Genomic DNA, 20,842 nt, shown 5'->3' on the forward strand with positions numbered 1-20,842 from the left:
CTGGATATGAAAAATGCAGTTTTACTTAGAATTAAATCTTAAACAGCCAACATACTTTTAAACGTAAAAAACTGAGCTAAATTAAAAATAGTGGTATGGTTATCCACCCTTTCCAGGCACGCATTTTAAAGACCTCTGTTCTACAAAGAATCAATGTATCAGAAGCTTAAATGGTTTTAAATAACTTTAAGCGTTTAAATAAGACATTTTCTAACTGGAAATTTTAGAGGTGTGCAAACTGTAAAAACAATAGTGTAGGTCTCCCAGAAAATATTTAGTCGAGGGACAATGAGAGGAGGGGCACTAAGTTTTAAAAGCCACACATTTTCTGAAACTTCAAGTAAGGAGAAAATTCCTATTGTCCAGTGAAAGGCAAAGGGAATCAGGCAATGAGGAATAAGAACAATGTTGCCAAGTGTTACAAAGAACTGAGAAAAACAATTAATGCCGATCAATTACAACTCCTGTCACCCATAAGATGGGATTAAAGTCTTAAACCTCCTGTCTCAAAAGAGTATAGACACAGTGGAATATTATACAGCCATTTAAATGACTATTCTTCCAATCTATTTTCATTTTCACAGTAAATTAAGATGTTCAAAAAAATAAATAGATGAAAAAATTATGAAACAATATACATGGCATAATTTCACATTTATTTCAAAATAAAACATATACATAAATGTAAGTAGAAAAAAGTCTGAAAGGACACACACCAAAATGTGAATGACAGTAGTAATAGTGACAGGATTGTAAGTGACTTATTTTCTCTGGTACACTTTTCTATACTGTCTAAATGTCTTCTGGTGAACACTATCCATTTCAAATAAGAAAAATAATAAAGCTATTTCCATTCTGGAAAAAATATCAGTGGGATTTATAAGTAATATTCAAATCACTTGGGAAACAGGATTCATTTTATCATAAACCCACCAGGGTCCCCTGAACCGTAAAAAGACAAAACACTTTAAAATGTATTCTAGAAGTATGCTGTGGACTCTTGCGAAGGATGAAAGCACACTTTGCTTTGTGAGGTATTTATGAAAATTTCTCTGAAAACTAAACTTTTTAAGAGAAATTTATACTTGAGTTTGCTACTTAAATATTATTTCGAGTCCCTCTGGGTAAAAGAATGTCTATTCCCTGATTTATCTTGTGAAAAATTAGGGAATAGACATTCTTTTACCCAAAGGTAATACTTTACTTTTATTTATTCCTGAGAAAGAAATCCATCATGCTTTGATTTAGGTGACTAAGTGATCTGAGATTCCAATTACTGCAAATTAAACACTGTCATTCACGTAGCCAGTGGCGACCTCAGCTTCCTGCATACTCACTGCAGGTGAAATGTGCCAAGAATTCGAAAGATGGACACGTTGGCCTTTAAGTAATGACCACCAACAGCCGCTGCAGACAGGGAGTTTTATTTTTTCCATTCAAGCTTTATCAAATGGACTGTTCAAAAAGCATATACAAGAGCAAAAACTATCACATGCAAAAACCAAACGTGTTTTGTCTTACAGTCACTGGTTTTCTTTTGGAAAATAATCCACATTTGAGTAACTAGAGCCTAATTCAAACACTTCCCAATTGTTTCCACTTCATTTCCTTCTCTAAAGTGAGCAACAGTAGATACGTTTTAAGTAGCTGATCATCATCTTTCTCATCTTTATTCTACTGAAATAATATAAAGCTTTACCAAATGAAACCATATAGTGTCCGGAAATCTGAAAAGATTCATTTACATAATAAATTCCAAAACATAAGAAATCATATACAACTGATATTTTGAAAAATGGATAAAAATTAGAATAAGCTAATATCTGAAAGCAAACGTAAACAGTAATAACTTCTTATCTAAATAATTTTAATCAAATGAATAATATATTCATCTCGTAATAGCCTCTATCTTTCAGAATATAAAGAAAGTGCTCAGATTACATTTAAAAAAAATAAGATAACAAAAATCTCACAGAACTGAAATAATTTAAATAAAGATGACAGCATGGGGAATCTTTATTACATTTTTGCTCCCAAGACAGGGAGGCAGGTATATATATTCACCTGAAATCAGAAAGGGACTGCAGCACTAAGATTGTAAACGCAAAGCTTCCAGCCTTGCAAAGATATAAACTATCTTTGAAAGGTTCTCATGCATCCTGCTTTAGATGAAAGCCGTTAATGCAAAATCAGATTTCTCAGCTGGACCGCTTGTCACCTGACCGAGCCAAGTCACTTTCCTTGACTGTCCTTTTCTAGCCCACTATCAACGTTCACTCAGCAGGGCTCGAAAGAACAAATAACCGTCTTCTGAAGACACCTTGTTCGTGAGCATCAACACACTGTCTACTCTCAGAAAAGCAACACACGAAAATAGCAACCGAGTAGAACCTTCGTCCCCACCTGTCTCTGGAGCTGCGATGGAGCCAACCTGGAAAGCCGCGCACAGGGAGAGCACCATGGTTCCAGATAGGGGCTTAATCCTTTTCCTCTGAAGGAATCCTAAACTGAGCTCTGCAGGAAAACACCAGGGTTGTGGTAAGAAGTAAGATCCAAGCTTTCTCTTCATCTGATACTTGAGTTGTGATCTTCACGAATTCCATTCTACACACTAAGATGAAAGTTTGTGTAACGCACCTGATGACATCAACCTGGACATGCCAATGCCAAGGGTACCAGGTATGGACCCACCCTACTTATTTTAATAATACTGAGATTACTCACAACGCTTCTGAAGTCCTATTTTGAAATTTCTTTCAACTCAGTAGGATTTCAGGTCATTCTTACTTTCTTATTTATGCTTTGCTTAATGTTTAGCTGCTTAAAGTATCATTTTCATAAATTAAAAAATTAAGCTATCTTCACTTTAGAGGGAAATATTTTTTTATATGTTCTACAGATTCTGAAGGCAGTTCTAAATAAGAGTCTATCAAATGCTCTTGGGAGACTATTTTGAAGGACAAAATTCCAGAGAATGCAAAATCCATGCCACCACTACTCCATCCCCAGCTAGCTAAGTACCTGCTCATGGTAGGCGCTACACACACACACACTCTCTCTCTCTCTGAATGAATAAATACAATTTATTTGGATGTTGAACTTCTAGACATCTGATTTTTAAAACCATTGTTTTATGATCCTTCCTTTTATTCTAGCTAGCTGAAATTATTTTCTAATGTTTTATACCTAAACTCAGTGAATTTAAAAGTTTAAAAATCGGTAGTGGGATTCAAGCCACTAAGTTTTATAACACGGTTTTTTAAAAGATAAATCAACAGAAAATGAAAATATGGGCAAAATGAGAAATGAAAAGGACTCAGTGGCCAAGCAGGTGGCAGCAGGTGGTGGTCAGCTGAGAAAGAGCACAGGAGAGTAAGCCTCCTCTGTCCCTCCCCACCTCCAGCACAGCTCGACTCGCCTGCCCCCCTCTCACCTCCTGGCACAGTGCCTGCCACCTTGAAGGTGGGGGACAAGGGACATCTGCTGAATGAGTGAAGGACCAACTAAGAGAAGGGAGAGGGAAAGAAGGACCCGCCTCTGCTGCAGACTAGTAAGTGTAGTGTCTCCTCTCTGACCCCCAAATCAAAGGGCAAGAACCGGGTGGTTTCGCCTCCTGCCCCGGAACAGAGGTCAAGATGATTCCTGCTTCACTCAAATGCAATGTGTGGCACAGCTATAAAAGCAGTCAGATAGAAACTAATTTTTAATCAATAACCAAAAACAAGTGTCCTGAGTTCTAAGGAAATAAAAATTAGTCTACATTTACCTTTGATGGGGCTTAGGTCAAGGCAGGAGCCAACAACTTTCTAAAAAAACTGCACTTCTTAGATCTGAGAAATAACGCAAAGTATCCCAGTTTCAACAATATAATATATAGCTACGGTAATCACGTATTTTATTGTCCAAACTGGGATATTTTGGAGAGTAAAAGGGAGCATGAGTAAGAATTATTCTGGGAAAAATAACTGTGCCAAGACAGCAGACACGAATAGGACTGTCCTGGGTAAAGAGACATCCGATGTTAACACAACAAACAACCTTTTTTGGAAGTTTGTACTATTTCCTTTTTTTCAAGTTTTCTATTAAACTACATAGTATAACATTCGGCAGTAATGTAATACTGAACACTGAGTAACAGCTCAGTTTTGTTGCCTTGAGAAGACATTTTCTAAGTGATGACACAGAATTCCCACTTCTTCCCCACACCTAAGGTCTTTCAGCATAAACGAATGTTTTAAATGGCTCTGAGGAAACAGTTTGTTTTAGTATTAAGAGAAGTTTACCGTCTCTTGTTCATAAAACAGACTTCCGAAATGATAAACCTCAATTATGAGTCTCGGTCATTACACATTTTAAAAATCTTTATATTAACCATGAGATTCTCACAAATACACTGCCACAAAATATTTTAGAAAAGCTATATAGCCATCAAAATTAAAAAGTCTAATCTGCGGACGGTTACAGAGTTTCCCCCGGGTAATGAACTTGCACTGCTGCACACGTCAGCAGCACAACGCTGGCAGGAGTGCCCGGGCAGAGAGGCGACTGAGCTGACTCAGTTTCTGAAGAGCAGCATCCGCTCGGAGCACGTCTGCCCCACCAGGCTCGCGTACTGCAGCACGGCGGCCTCCTCGCTCGGGTCTCTCTGCTGCTTCTTATACACACCGTAAGGCATTATGGCCTTCTTGTAAAACACCTGCAGGCGGTCAGGTTCCTTACTGCGATCTTCATCCACTGCATTAACAAAAAATATGGATTAAAAACAGCACCTATCAAATCACTTTTCATTTCCTAATTTAAGAATGTTTAACTGAAGTATAAAAATTATGTACTATGTATTAAGATATCTTCTCTGAGCAGTATGTTCAAATGACACTGTGCAGTATTAAGACTAACTTGAGTATGTTAATAAATAACAAATGCCTTGCTGAAAGACAGTAAATTCCCTCCACAAAAAGAGCTGAAACATCAGGGAGACAGACAAGGAATTGTATGCAATTTTTCAAATGGCCTTCAATGTCCTTATTATTTTCTCATACATGATGAAGTTTACAGCTCTCCAGCATCTTTCCTGAGTCTGATTTAAATTTATTTTGCCTCTCCCAGAGCCAACATTCACTGTGTGAAGTTTCCATCCCTGCAGTGAGGCTTTCTGTTGACTCAGCAGTCTGGGCTGACTTGAACTGGCCAGGTTGGGGCGATGGGCACTCGTGCTGCGCAGGCAGGAGGGCAGATGCTTGCAGCTTTCTCGGAGACGGCCACTATCGGTTCTCCTTTCTTCCACATAGAAGAACTCCTGGTTTTTAGCAGGGCATACTGTTTCCCAGCCTTCCTTGCAGCCGGGTGTGGTCCTGTGACCAAGTTCTGGCCAACAGGATACAAGTAAAGGGTTTTGTAGGACAGCTGGCCCAGGGTTTTGCCTCCTTCCTTTTTCAGCCCTTCCTTCATCCTGCTGCTTAGAGCATAAATATCACAGTAGGAGCTCTAACCTCTGTCTTGCAGCTTTCTCTCGGTTCAGCAAAAACAAAAGCTAGAAGGAACCTGGGTACCTGAGAACTTCGTGGAACAAAACGGCCATTCCAGCCCTGGACTGCCTCTGTCTAGAATTCTACATAAAACAGAAAAAAACTACCTTAAGACAAATTATTTTAGGTTTCTATTATTGGCAGTTGCTCTTAATCCTAACTAATACAGAAAACAATGTTAACAGCATCTACTAAAATGTTTTTTTTTTAAATCATTGACTCAGCAAGACCAGTTCTCAGAATCAGCCCACAGCTGACTAAATATGAGAATCATCTGAAGAGTTTTTAAAAAATACCAAAGCCTGGATCCTATTCCCAGAGATCCTGATTTAAAAACTTGTCTCAATGGAACCTGAGCATCAGTATTTTCTTAAGCCTAAGAGGTGGATTGAGAACCACTGTCCTAGAAAAACAAACACACCAGTGTTTATATATATGTGTAAGGATATTTACAGCAATACTCTCTGTAATACTAAAAAACTGGAGGCAACATAAATGTCCATAATGGAGAACTGGTTAATAAACATGTTAAGGTATATCCATACAGTAAAATGTTATACAGCTATTAAAAAGACAAAGGAAAATAGATTGTTAAGTGAAAAAAAAATAGGTTCAGTGTTAAAAGCCTAGTATATGCATAGAAAAAGATCTGGACAAACATACATTAACCTGTTAACAGTACTTATCTCTAACTGTTCCCTTTGCCTAGAACTACCCAGCTTCTATTGGTTGCCCTCCCTGGACCCTGAGCCCCTTTTCTCTTCAGCCCAGGGGTGGCAGTGGTTTCCTGCTGTTGCTACTCTCTGGGTCACATCTCTGTGCTCCTGACTCTCAGCAATACCACTGCCTGTTATCACCAATTCCGTGAATTAAATGTTCTCTGTTGTAAATACTTCAAGTGGCTTTGGTGTACCTCGTTGGACTTCAAAATATGTGTTGTTTCTTACAAATTACTTTATCCAACTGAAGCAGAAAATGCACATACTTTAAAACAACTAAATATTTGACATTTACTAGGTTACCACATCCCTTACCAGGGTAAATGACAAGCAAAGGAAAAGGCAGGGACCTGGTTCCTGCTGTCAGTTTCTGACAGTTTAAAGCACATGGATTGCAACACAGAAATCTCCATCACCTGCTTAGAAATGCTACTAGTAGGAAAAGGTTAGATTCAATTACGCTTAGAAACTAATACAAATAGAAAAGATCAGTAAGAAGAGCAAAGGAGAGAAGCAAGGACAGTGGCAAAATTGCACAAAACCGGCTAAATCTAAAACCCTGACTTTTTAAAATGGCATTTTAAAGCATGTCTATATTTAACTACACAGAATGATGTTTCACAGTTTAAACCTTTATCCTAAAATAGTTTAGGACAGACATCCTTTAAAATTCAAATGAATGGAACACTTTAACAAATAAAAACTTAAGATTTGATATGCCATTATCTTATTTTATCTAGAATGAAATGCCACCCTCTAATTTTTATTCTTTTCTAGTATGACATATAAAAAAGAAAACAGAAGATTAGGAAAAACCCACCATTATGTATAATTTACATCAACTATTTTAGAGTGCACTCCTCTTAGAGAGTAGGAAATTTTGTATTGTTTCATTTGTCAAAAAATATATTTCATTTCTGTTTATTAAGATTACAGGAAAAGCTTTAAGATTCAACCACCGAAACACACACTGGCTTGTGATGTGCTGAGTCTATCGTTTAACTTATATAGCTAATTTTCATAAAACTTCTAAATTAATTTATAGCATTTTTAGAGAACCTTATAGCAAAGAAATCAATCAAGTTCAATAGTTCTTTTTACTCCAAATACTTTTGAGGCCTTTGTTCTGGATTAAAGTAGTCAAATGCTTAATATACTCAAAAAGTAGATATCAACCAGCTGTTGATTTTTTAACATCACATGTAATTACCACAAAAAGTGGTAATAATGAATTGTAAAATCCTCTCCTCATTCCCTTCAATGTTAATATATCCAAGTCATGGGAGACGCAAATATATTTGGTCTCAGTGCTCAAATACTTCGGAAGTTCATGGCACTGTAGTTACAGTTACTGCTGTTGTTTGTTTACTATTCCAAATGCTGTGTTCCTGACATTCTATCACCATTTCACCAAAATACTGAGACTTAATTGAAACTTTTTATAAATGTATTGAAATACAAATTAGTTTTCTTAATTGCCCCCAATTCTTAAATGTTCCCATTATCACACTTTGACTGTAAAAAAAAAAAAAAGGCACTGAAACATCATAGAGATAAAAAGTAGCAATCAAGCACATCTTTCCGCACCTAAAAACACTGAAATTGCAGCTCCAATTTGGAATGTAAACTTAGAATTCTGCCTACCCAAAGGTGCCAAAGTATCAATCTAAAACCGCCAGTACTTTTGAAAAAGGAAACAGATCAACAAGACAGAGTGTAAGAGAAACAAAGAAAAGATACACTGTAAAATGTTTAAAACTTGATATTTCAATAACCTGAACTAACCTTAACATTTTCTAGGAATTAGTCATCAATGAAATTACTGAATACTCAATAAAATGCACATCCACTTCTTATTTTGTATCTTTTTAAACCATAAAAGTAATGCTTTTTTAAGAACTCAAATAATACAGAAATAGTGATGTCGGCCCGCACACACAATCCTCTCTCCGACCCTTCTCCTCCTTGCCTCCCCAAATAGTCCATCCACGTTCTCAGAGTTTAACAATTCCATAAGATGCATTTAAAGATTTAAATACAGCATCTTTTGGATTACATTCTAGCCACATCTTACATTACGGCCAGAAAATCAAGTCAATTACCCTTTCGATGGGTATTGCATCAACTTCAGAAACCACTGACTATCATTATACAAACTACAATTGTGTTTTCTGGGATTAGCAGTCTGCAGTTTTATAACCATTAATTTCATCTGCAATGAAGGCAGATTCTGATTCTTAGTAGAATCTATATAATTAGTATTAAAATTTAAATTTAAAACCTAAACAAGAAAAATTCTACCAGACACTTAAAACACTGAAAATTAGTTGATTTATTTACTAAAGTTAAAAAAAAAAAGCAAAGATCCTCACAAAACTCTCCTGTAATCATGTGTGTTGCTTGCCTGACACATGTTATCAGCATTTGTAGACAAAAAGCTACACAGCTAAACCGATACAGCACAACAGGCCTCTTCTTGAGGGGATCTTGAAGATACTAGAAAAATAAAGCCATTTTGAGGTTAAAGGCCATTTGTCATCTCATCTACGGGAAGCTGCCAGCTCATTTTGAGATGTCTTAAAAATGTCCGCCAACAGGAACTTCTTCCATCTTTCCTTTCTCTAACGTATCACAATTTAATTTCATAAAATAAAAACCAAAGGCAATCCTGCAAACCCTTTTCTGAGATGAGCATTTGATCTCTAGTGATACAAATATGCTGTCAACTCTGTGATGTTTTAATCTTGAAGGAAAACTCTGGTGGGCAGCAGCTGCTTGATTTCCCCCAGCTCTTTATTCACAGGAGGTGAACTGTACATCACGGGTGCTTTCAAAGGAAAAAACCTAGAGATCAAAGCTTTACCTCTCCTTCTTACGGGGATTTAACTCATTCGTTATTCTTAAAGAGACTCTGTAACTTCTAGGCTTTCCAGAAACTGATGAAACAGTCTGTTTTCTTAACTTCTTTATTTATTGTTACAGCATTGCAAGAACATGAAAACATAAACATAAAAACAAGTTACATACTTGTTACATACAGTTTCTCATAAAGATAGCTGTATAAATGGTAGACTCGGTAACATTAACGAAGATAAATATCATTGGGCAAAACGGGGATATAATGGAATTTGAAAATTTGAACAAATAAATACATGATGGAACCCAACTATGAAACCAAACTCAACTCTGGCAAGTTCAAAGCCAAACATGATTTAGAACACTGTAAAGTGACAAGAGGTATTAACAAATGTTTTAATTGCCATGGGGGAGTGTATGGGGAAGGTGGAGAGAATTTGAGAGGAAGCTTTTTAGTATGGGAAAGCAAAGGGCAAGGCAAGGGAATACACAGCAGTTATGACAGAAATTAACTGAGCTCAATCAGTGAGGTCTTCAAGCCCATTTGGTGGGAGACTCAAAAATCGATTTGGAAATCCCTCAGGGAGAATTACACATTTTCGTATTCTGTAAGGAATACTGTTGGCTAGTCATTTCACTCAGAATATTTTTTCGTTAAAAATGAAAACTAAGCAAACAAATCTAAACTTAGCTTATTGTGACAGAATACGCAACAACAGCTCTACAGCAACAATTCTCACACCATACAATCCACCCATTTAGAGTGTACGAATCTATGGTTTTTAGTGTAGTCACAGAGGTGTGTAACCATCACAACAATCAATTTTAGAGCATTTTCAGCAACCCAGAAAGAAACCCCATGCCTATTAGTGGTCACTCCCCACTGTCCCGAACTTCCTTAGCCCTAAGCAGTACCAATCTCTCTACAGAATCAGACAATATGTGATCTTTGTGACTGATTTACTTAGCACACAGTTTTCGAGGCTCATCCACATTACAGCAGGCATCAGCACTTCACTCCTTTTTATTGCCAAATCATATACTATTGTAGGGACACACAGCAGTTTCCCCCGTCTTGTCCACAGTTTTGCTTTCCTCAGTTTCAATTACCTGTGGTCAACCACAGTCCGAAAATATTAAATGGAAAATTCCAGAAATAATTCATAAGTTTTAAAGGGTGCACTCCTTTGAGTAGTGTGATGAAATCTCACACCACCCCATCCCACCCCTTGGATCATCCCCTTTGTCCAGTGTATCCCACCTGTTAGTCATTTGGTAGCCATCTTGGTTATCAAGTCAACTGTCATAATATCACAGCGCTTGTGTTCAAGCAACCCTTACTTTACTCAGTAATGGCTCCAAGTGCAAGGGTAGTGATGTTGGCAATTCGGATATTCTCTTACTGTGCCTAATTTGTAAGTTAAACTTTATCATAGGTATGTATATAGGAAAAAACATAGTATATAGGGTTCAGTATATCCATGGTTTCAGGCATCCACTGGAGGTCTTAGAACATATCCCCTGAGGCTTAAGGGGGAACTACTGTATCAATTTTTATTTGCCCATTCAGCAGTTGATGGACATATGGGTTATTTACTTTTAAACTACTATAAATAATGCTGTTATGGACATTTGTGTACAAGTTTCTGTGTGTTTTCATTTCTCTTGGATATATACCTAGAAGTGAAATTGCTGGGTCCTATGATAACTCTGTGTTGAACCTACTGAAGAACTGCCAGACGTTTTCCAAAGTGGCTGAACCATTTTACATTCCTACCAGCAGTGTATGAAGTTCCAATTTCTTCACATCCTCATCTACACCTGTTTTTATCTTCTTTTCCTATTGTAGCCATCCTAGTGGGTATGACGTGGCATCTTACTGTGATTTTGATTTGCACTGGGTCAAAGCTAATGATGATAAGTTTCTTTTCATGTTCTTATTGGTCATTCATATATCCTCTTTCTATTCAAATCATTTAAACTGGGCTTTTTATTGAGCTATAAGAGTTGTTTATATATTCTGGGCATTAGATCCTTATCAGATATATGATTTGCAAATACACCCTCCCATTCTATGACCTGCCTTTTTACTTTGTTGATGATGTCTTTGGAAGTATACAAGTTTTTAACTTTGATGAAGTCGAATTTATTATTTGTTTCTTTTGTTGCTTGTGCTTTTGGTGTCATATTTAAGAACCATCACCAAATCCGCGGTCATGAAGATTTACTCCTATTTTTGTTCCCTAAGGGTTTTATGGTTTTAGCACTTACATTTGGATCCAATCCATTTTGAGTTAATTTTTGTATATCATGTGAAATAGGGAATCAATTTCATTCTTTTGTATGTGGATATCCAGTTGACCCAGGACCATTTGTTGAAAAGATTATGCTTTCGTCCACTCAACTGTCTTCGGTATCATTTTTGAAAATCAATTGACCATAATATGAGCTTCTTACTGGACTCCCAATTCTAGTCCACTAATACATATGTCTATCTATATACCAGAATCACATAGTCTTTAACTCTGTTCTTCTTTTTAAGGATTGTTTTGGCTATTCTGGGTTCCTTTACTTTTTTTTTTTTTTTTTTTTTTGCGGTACGTGGGCCTCTCACTGTTGTGGCCTCTCCTGTTGCAGAGCACAGACTCTGGATGCGCAGGCTCAGCGGCCATGGCTCACGGGCCCAGCCACTCCGCGGCATGTGGGATCTTCCCGGACCGGGGCACGAAACCATGTCCCCTGCATCGGCAGGTGGACTCTCAACCACTGCGCCACCAGGGAAGCCCTGGGTTCCTTTAATTTTCATGTGACTTTTAGGATCAACAATCAATTTCTACAAAGAAGCCAGCTGCTATTTTAATAGGGATTGCATTTAATCTGTAGGTCAATTTGAAGACTTAATATTAAGTCTTCTGATCCATGAACATGGAATTTCCCCCCCATTTATTTAGGTCTTCTGTAATTTCTTTCAACAATGCTTTGTATTTTACAGAATATAAAATTTTCACTGCTCTGCTAAATTTGTTCCTAACAATTCTATTCTTTTTGATGTTATTATAAATAAAATTGTTTACTTAATTTCATTTTTAGATGGTTTATTGCAAGTATACAGAAATAAAACTGAGTTTTGTGTGTTGATCTTTTATCCAGTAACCTTGCTGAATTCACTTATTAGTTCCGATAGTTTTTTAGTACAGTCTTTAGGATTCTCTATATACAAGATCATGTCACCTGCAAATAAAGATGGTTTTATGTCTTCCTTTCCAATCTGGATGCCTTTTATTTCATTTTCTTGCCTAACTGTCCTGGTGGAAATATCTTTTTAAAGGGAAAAAACTACATAATGTTGTCAAACTCGTGATATGATGGTAATTAAAAAAACCTCTTGACTCCCAGAAATCATAATATAAAACTAATTCATCAAGATGATTCTTACCAGAAAGAACTCCAGATTAGTTCTGACGTTATGGCATCAAAGCCCTGTAAAAAGGTCACCAGAGGAAAACAGGATAATGCCAGACTCATCGTCTACAGCGTGCAAAAACCACACCAACTTCACCTCCTGCCTCAGCTCACTGCCGTGAGGACTCTACTCAGATACTGGTTACTGGTTACCTAAGTAAAATGCTAATAGCAAACCCCTCCTGATGATGAATAAGGGTTGTATTCTTTCAAATTTCCACTCTATGTGTTTTGATCCTTAAATACTTCCTTTTTCACCACCAATGTTTACCCTAATAAAGGCTATACTTAAAAACTTGTAACAATATAATAAATGTAAATTGAAACAGGTAAAACTTACCATCACAGAGTTTCTCAAAGACAAAGGAAGCTGGTTTGTGCAGCTGCCGATGTGTGTAGCGGCTGGGGCCAAAGAGGCAGTCTTCGAGTCCAGAGCCGCCTAAGCCCTTCCTGGCTTGTGTGGTCAAGAGATTATTTACATACAGAGGAACTGACCATATAAATAAATATACCGGGAAAAATGGGAGCTGGATTTCTCTGCCAGACAAGGGCTAGAAAGGGAGAAGACTAGAATAAGTTCTGCTGTGTTGGATCAGAATTGGAGGTACAGGTGAAAACTCATGGTGTTCATACACTGTATCAACATACAAATACACAAGAAGATGTAAGTGCGTGAGTGCATTTCCTAGATCTGTCTGTTGAGAGGGCTTGGAAGCAATGAAACCCCAGTAGCAATGAGCATACTTATTGCCCAGATCTTGTTTGCTAAATATTACTCTCCACAAAAAGGAACTAGAGCTCCTTGGAGAAGTGCCTGAATGCAGAGCTGGGTCAGGGAAAGTACAAGGTGAGCCTGGAATACTTTGTGCCAGAAAGCAAATGCTCAAAAAATGTTGGAGATGCATCAAAAGAATACAGGAGTCACCTTGAAAAGGACCCTGCTGGCCAAGTCTGAGACAATTTGAGCATTCAAAACAAATAATGAGAGTAATCAATTATATAATACATTGACCAAAATGTTAGGATTTCATGAGTCCACACTGACATAAATAAGCAAACGGAGAAAGGATGGCTCTTTCTTGTAGTAGAATACCAACTAAGAAAAGTAGAAGGAATGACTGAATGAGAAAAATCATTTGCCAGCTATCTCAGTAATAAATGATCCAAATAAGAATCATCAATGAAAGTAAAAATTAATAGGTATGTTTGATAAAGGTATTTACATTGTCCCAAAGTATCTCCCTACAAAATATTTACTTACTAACATATACAAAATACTTATTAACTTTACAGCAGTGACACCTGCATATCTCACTTTACGAAGTGAGTCCCCAGCAGTCAGATGAATCGACAGCGTGTGCCCCTCCTCAGATGTCGCAGTAAGAACTCAGCATCACTTCCAGGGTATTCTTGCCAAAACTACATAACCTGAATCTAGTTATGAAGTAACATTTGATGAACACAAATTAAGGGATTTTCAACAAAGTAACTGGACTGTATTCTTCAAAAATGTCAAGGTAATGAAAAACCTGGAGTGCACTAAGGAACTGTTCCAGGGAAAAGGGGGCTAAAGAGACATGACAATAAATGCAACACATGATCCCAACCTGAACTCTGGATCAGAAAGAAAAGAAGGTAAAAGGAAAGTAGGTTTGTAAGTATGTGTGTGTGGTTTTGTGTCATAAAGGACATCACTGGAAAAATCTGTGGCATATGAATAGGGTCTGTGGATTAGATGGTAGTAATATATCAATGCTACCTTCCTGGCTTTGATGGCTGTACTCTGATTATGTACAAAAGTGTTCCAGTTTTCAGGCAGTACACACTGAAATATTTAAGGATAATAGCTCAATATATCTACAACTTACCCTCAAATGGTTGAGAAAAAAAATACAGAGCAAAAGGGATGAAATGATAAGGCAAATGTGGAAATACATTAACAACTGGGGAATCTGGCTGAAGAATATGAACAAGTTCTTTGTATTAGTCTTACAATTTTTCTGTAAATTTGAAATTATTTCAAATAAAAAAATTAACAAATGCTAAACTATGTTCTTCAGCGTCCCATCTTCCCTCCTATTTGTGTGTGTGTGTTTGGAACCCAAGCATTACATTTGTACTTTCTTCAATTGTTAAATTTTGTTCTGACATAGTCTCATCACTCCAGCCTACTGAGGTATTTTCATATTGTTTCTTTTCTTCTGGCAAGTTAGAGATCCTTACCAACTTCAGAGGATCTGTAAATTTAGCTATCAAGGTAAGAATAAAAATCTTAAGTAGAGTTCTGAAAACAGGGAAAAGCAAAAGGTAATACTGTAAGTCAATACATGAATAGCTAATAATTTTTTTTTAGTTATCAAATACATTGAATCAGTTCATTTTAGGATCAATGATGTTCACTTGGTTTGACAAATTAGCTTTTTCTAAATCAATACCTTTAAATTCCACCATATTTGATAGCTCATGAAAGGTATTACCATAATGGTAATGATGTTGCTGGTCACAAAGTCAAATTCCCAAATACAACAAAAGTTAGCTATAATACTAATTTCCAAAGAGTGAATCTGGTATTGGGTTGATTTTGATTCCTTCCAAGGGAATTAAGCTAGAGACTTCTAAAAGTACCTTCAAGCAGCAAAGACTTTTGAAAATTTCCTGGGGAAATTTTCAAATCCTCATAAAATACAAGTTGAAATTACAGTAGTTACCATAGGGGCAAACACAAATTCACTTTTCTTTGCCAAAGGTCTCAATCCAGAAACCTGTCCTCTTCCTCATTCTTGGTCTCAGCTCCATCTGCATACTGAGTCATCCCTCAGTATCCACGGGGGATTGGTTCCAGGACCCCCAGCAGGTACCAAAATCCAAGGATGCTCATATTCCTTATATAAAATGTTGTAGCATTTGCACACAACCTATGCAATCCTCCTGTATACCTCGAATCACCTCTAGATCGTTTATAATACCTAATACAGTGTAAGTGCTACAAAAATAGCTGCCGGCAAGTGGCGAATTCAAGTTTTGCTTTTCGCAACTTTCTGGAATTTGTCTCTCTACTAGTTCCTTTCCACTAACTTTCACAAAAGCTGAAGACTCTGCTATCTGGCACAAATAAAACTCTCTGTGACCCCTATCTTTTCTTCCAGTTACCTTACTCTTTCTCTCCTTTAAAGAGCATTTATATTAACAGCCATTTCCTCACCTCCCCACTCACTCCACAGGCTATTTCAATGTGTATCTTGGTCCAATCACCTTCATTCTATTCACTAAGGTCAAAGGGTCTCCCTGACATTGAACACGAAAAAATCATTGCAGTCTTTACCACCCTCAGCAAAGTATAAACTCAGAGGACCACTTCCTCCTCTTTGAAATCCACTCTGCCTTCCACTTTCCTGACACCATTTATCCTGGTTATTCTCTTACCACCAGGGCAATTCTTTACTTGACTGTTAAATGTTGGGTGTTAGTGTTCTGTTCTAGGTTGTTCTTTCTTCTTGCTCTACATTTTCTCCCTCAGAAATTTCATCCATGTCTGTGGATTCAATTACCATTTTTAAGTCTGACCTCCAAATCCTCAGGTCCAGCCAAAATTTTTCCTCAGGAGACTTGATAATACTACGTGTGGCTAAGGGCAAATGCACATTATCTTGATCAGAGCAATCCTACTTCTAGGAGTCCATTCTACATAAATATCAGTATGTGTGCAAAAAGATGTATAAACTCTGTTGTAGCATTATTTGTAATTTAAATTAAAAAATTTAAAACTTAAATGTCCATCAATGGGGGGCGTTATTATCAATAACACATATCATAGTATGCAACCATTAAAAAGGAATGGGTAAACATACTTAGACCATATAACCCAGCAATTGTGCTTCCTGGTATTTGACCAAAGGAGCTGAAAACTTATGTCTACACAAAAACCTGCAAATAAATGTTTATAGCAGCTTTATTCATTAATTGCAAAATGTGGAAGCAAATGTGTGCCAAGATTTCCTTCAGTAGGTGAATGGATAAACAAATTGTGGTACGTCCATACAATGGACTATCATTCAGTGATGAAAGGAATGAATTATCAAGAAAAGACAAGACATGGAGGAAACTTAAATGCATATTACTAAGTGAAAGAAGGCAATCTGAAAAGGCTACAGACTGTATATGATTCCACTACTATATGACAACCTGGAAAAGGCAAAACCATGGAGACAGTAAAGAGATCAGTGGTTGCCAAGGGATTGGGAGGGGAGGGATAGATGAATGAGGGAACACAGGGGATTTTTAGGGCAATGAAACAATTCTGTAAAATAACGTAATGGTAGGCACATGTTGTTATACATTCATCAAAATCCATAAAATGTACACCACAAAGACTGAACCCTAACGTAAACTATGCACTTTTGTTAATAATAATGGATCAATGTTGGCTTATCATTTATAACAAGGTATCATACTAATGCAAGATGTTAATAATAGGGGAAACTGGGAGTGGGGGATTGGAGAGCATATAGGAACTCTGTACTTTAGACTCCATTTTTCTATAGCCCTAAAACTGCTTTTAAAAAAAAGTCTATTAATAAAAAAGTAAGAAAAATTTAAGATATTAACAATAGGGGAAACTGCAGACTCTCAAAGAAAACACATTAAATACAGTAAGCTAAATTCTAGTGCAGTGGTTCTCAACCTTGGTTGCACGTTAGAATCACTTGGGAAGCTTTAAGAAATTCTGATACTCAGGATACACTGTGGGATCATCAGTATCTGGAAGTGGGGCCTACAGATAATGATGAAGAATTCCCTCATCATACAATCAGATATAGATGACACCTTAAAAAAATCAGTGTATGAATATAAGGGTGCATTAACAATTTCTTGCCACTTGGCTTTAAAAATAGTGCTCAGGACAGAGGATTACTTTAAAAAACAAACAAAACACCCACAAGGATGTAGCAGTAAAAATCCTATACAGCCACATTCATATGGCCATTTTTCATTTCTGCTCCCATTAAAAGCTTCAGAATGGAGACAGTGACACTCAGGTGTGCCTTAATAATAGTGCAAACAAGCACAGAGAAAACGAACCTCAGTTGTCATCTTATATCTTAGTACAATAATGTTTTGATTCACTATTTTTGTATTAGAAGATAGCAGATTTCTATTTAATTTTATTTGTTATATGATAAAGTGAATCTGTGGAGACTAAAAAGCTAATATATTAACAATAGATGAGAAAAAGAGAGAGAAATTGATGGTCCCTTAAAAGTACACTTAAGAACATCGAAACCTCAGGAGTAACGGACTGTCACAGTGGTATTAAAATGGAGCAGGACCCTATGGTCCTTGCCTCCCCATGTCCTCGGCCTGCCTTTTGTCTGTGGAAAAATTTTAGCCAAAGAATAAGTTTAATCAGACAAGTGAGAAACTGCAGAAACAAAGGAAAACAGTCAAAGGAGACCAAATAATAATAGTTTAGTCATTAAGCATAGTCAAGGACCTTTAGTTCCTCCTCAAGGGCTACAGATAACATTCTGAGCCACATCCTGCGAGCTGTCTAATAGATACTGAAACCCCCGCCAGGTGGAAGAAGTGAACTACATGGTGACCAGACTGTAGCCATGACATAAGCTGCCACAATTCCGAGAACTGGCCTCTAAGAAATGGAAACAAACCGACCCTGGAACTGAAGATTAACTGTACCTAAAACAATCGAGATGACGCTGGTCAGACCACCGACGACCAATTTCAAGATGACTGTCAGAGCTGGCTGTGCTGTTTCTGCATGCAGCCCCCTCCCTGTCTATAGAAGCTGTTGCCCCCTGATTGTCGGGGGAGGGGGAGTCGGCCTTTGGACAGGCGTCCGCCCTCGCCCTCCCCCTCCCCCACCCCCTGTTGACAGCATCCAAAGTAAAGCAAACTTTCCCTTCCACAAACCTGGCCTCTTTATTGGCTTTTGAGCGGTGAGCAGCTGGATCCCACTTTCGGTTAAAGTTTCATCTATCAGAACTGTGCTTATTGTCACAGATCTACTCTTTTAAAACTTGATTTTCTTTTCTGAATTTTTAAACCTAAAACTGGTTGCTATAACCACTCTGAAAGTTAATATAGGAAGGAATAGTAGAGTGATAAAAAAAAAGCCCTTTATAAAACTTGGATCAGATTTTATCAGGTTCAATTTTTACCAGGCAATAAAGTTACAGATTTTTCTCAATCATCCATTTACCACACATTAACTAACTGTAACATGTTTAATATTTTTCAAGACACAGTCAGAAACGCACAGCTAAAACAAACGTGACAGTTTAAACAATTCCTAACTAGTAAAAAATCGTTCTTTGGACTTTTTAAAAGTTAAATAAAAGACAAGAGGGCTTCCACTTGCAGGAAGATGAAACAGACCTACTTTTCCCTATTGTCCCACTAAGTACAACTGAAAACGCTTGGCATCATATATAAAACATAAGAAGACACTGAAAGGTGAGAGAAGGTGAGAGCCCAGTAGGGTCTCTGAGATCCTAGGAAGGACATGGTGGTGAGCTCCCTGTGTTTTCTTATTGCCCTTTTATTCCAGATGGCATACTGGAAAAGCTGGAAACTTAAAACACCAACATACAGACCAAAAACATAAAAGTACCATGAAAAGCCTTCTCAATCTAACCAAAGGACCAGGAAAGGGACAGCCTAGCAAGAAAGGAAACTTTTAGATAATAACCTCAAAAACACAAAACTGCCACAACTTACCCAACACGGAATAGATAATGTAAATAACCCTATAATTAGCGAAGAAATTGAATTTGCAATTAATCACTGAAGAAGAAATATCCAGACCCAGATGGTTTCACTGGAGAACTTTACCAAACAATTAAAGAAGAATTAACACCAACTTTATCAATCTCTTTCAGAAAGTAAAAAAGGAGTGAACCCAAACAGACAAAGGCAATACAAAAAAGAAAACTACAAACTAGTATCCCTTACGAATATGCATGCAAAAATCCTTTCCAAAACGTTGGCAAACAGAATTTAGCAGTTGGGTTTATCCCAGGGATGCCAGGCTGATTCAGTATTCGAAAACCGTCAATATAATCTACTACAGAGAAGAAAAATTACATGATGACATCAACTGATGCAGAAAATACACTTGACAAATTCAACAGCCATGCATGATAAAAACTCTCAGGACACTAGGAATATAGGGGATCTTTCTCAACTTGATTAAGAGTGAATACTTTCCCCTCTAATATTAGGCAGGGATGTCTGCTCTCACAATTTTTATTCAAAATAGCTCTGGACATTCCAGCCAATGCAATAAGGCAAGAAAAGGAACTAAAAGGCATACAGATTGGAAAAGAAGAAATTAAACTGTTTTTACTTGCATATGATGTAATAGTCTATGCAGAAAATCTCAAGGACTCTATAAAACAAGAGCTGTAAGTAAGTTCAGCAAAGACACAGGATACAAGATCAACATGCAAAAATATACTGTAATGCAAATCACATCTGATAAGGGATTAATATCCAGAATATATAGAGAAGTCTTAAAAGTCAACAACCAAAAACCCAGTTTACGATTTAAAAACAGGCAAAGGACTTGATAGACATTTCTCCAAAGAAGAGAAATAGATATATACACAAAAGGATTGAAATCAGGGACTTAAACAGATACTTGTATACCCATGTTCATAGCAGCATTATTCACAGCTAACAGAAGGTGGAAGCAACCCAAATATCTATTGACAGATGAAAGGATAAACACAATATGGTATATACACATGGAAGAATATTATTCAATCTTAAAAAGGAATGAAATTTGGACACATACTACAATGGGGAATAACCTTTGAAGGCATTATGCTAAGTGAAATAAGCCAGTCACAGAAAGGACAAATACTGTTTGAGAGCCCTCATATGAGGTATTTAAGGGCAGTCAAATTCATAGAGACCAAAATTAGAATCATGGTTGCCAGGAGCTGGGGGAGGGAAGAATGGGGAGTTATTGTTTAAGGGGCACAGTTTCAGTATAGGATAATGAAAAAGTTCTGGAGATGAAAGGGGTGATGGTTGTGCAACAATGTGAATGTATTAAGTGCCATTAAACTGTATACTTAAAAATGGCTAAAATGGTAAATGTTATCCTATGTATATTTTACAATTGAAATAAATAATTCATTTTAAAAGATCAACTGTATTTCAATATACTAACAATAAACACATGGAAACTAAAATAAAAACCACCACACCACTTATAACTGCTTTTAAAAAAACACTTAGGTGTAAGTCTAATTCTTT

At 37.0% G+C, this 20,842-nt stretch overlaps 1 protein-coding gene across 10 annotated transcripts in view; it reads right to left on the reverse strand.

The window, feature by feature from the left end:
* Positions 1–635: 635 nt before the first annotated feature.
* ATE1 (arginyltransferase 1) overlaps positions 636–20,842 on the reverse strand; it is a gene marked incomplete at its 5' end in the record, with an annotated part of 154,128 nt that continues 133,921 nt past the window's right edge. For all 10 annotated transcript variants that reach the window (XM_082673173.1, XM_082673174.1, XM_082673167.1 and 7 more), the window contains one exon: positions 636–4,734. In XM_082673173.1, the coding sequence (XP_082529299.1) occupies positions 4,556–4,734 (179 nt within the window). In that variant the 3' untranslated portion in view covers positions 636–4,555. The remainder of the gene's footprint in view (positions 4,735–20,842) is intronic.

Source organism: Grampus griseus, assembly GCF_964374135.1.
Source record: "Grampus griseus genome assembly, chromosome: 16".
NCBI classification, from domain to species: domain Eukaryota; kingdom Metazoa; phylum Chordata; class Mammalia; order Artiodactyla; family Delphinidae; genus Grampus; species Grampus griseus.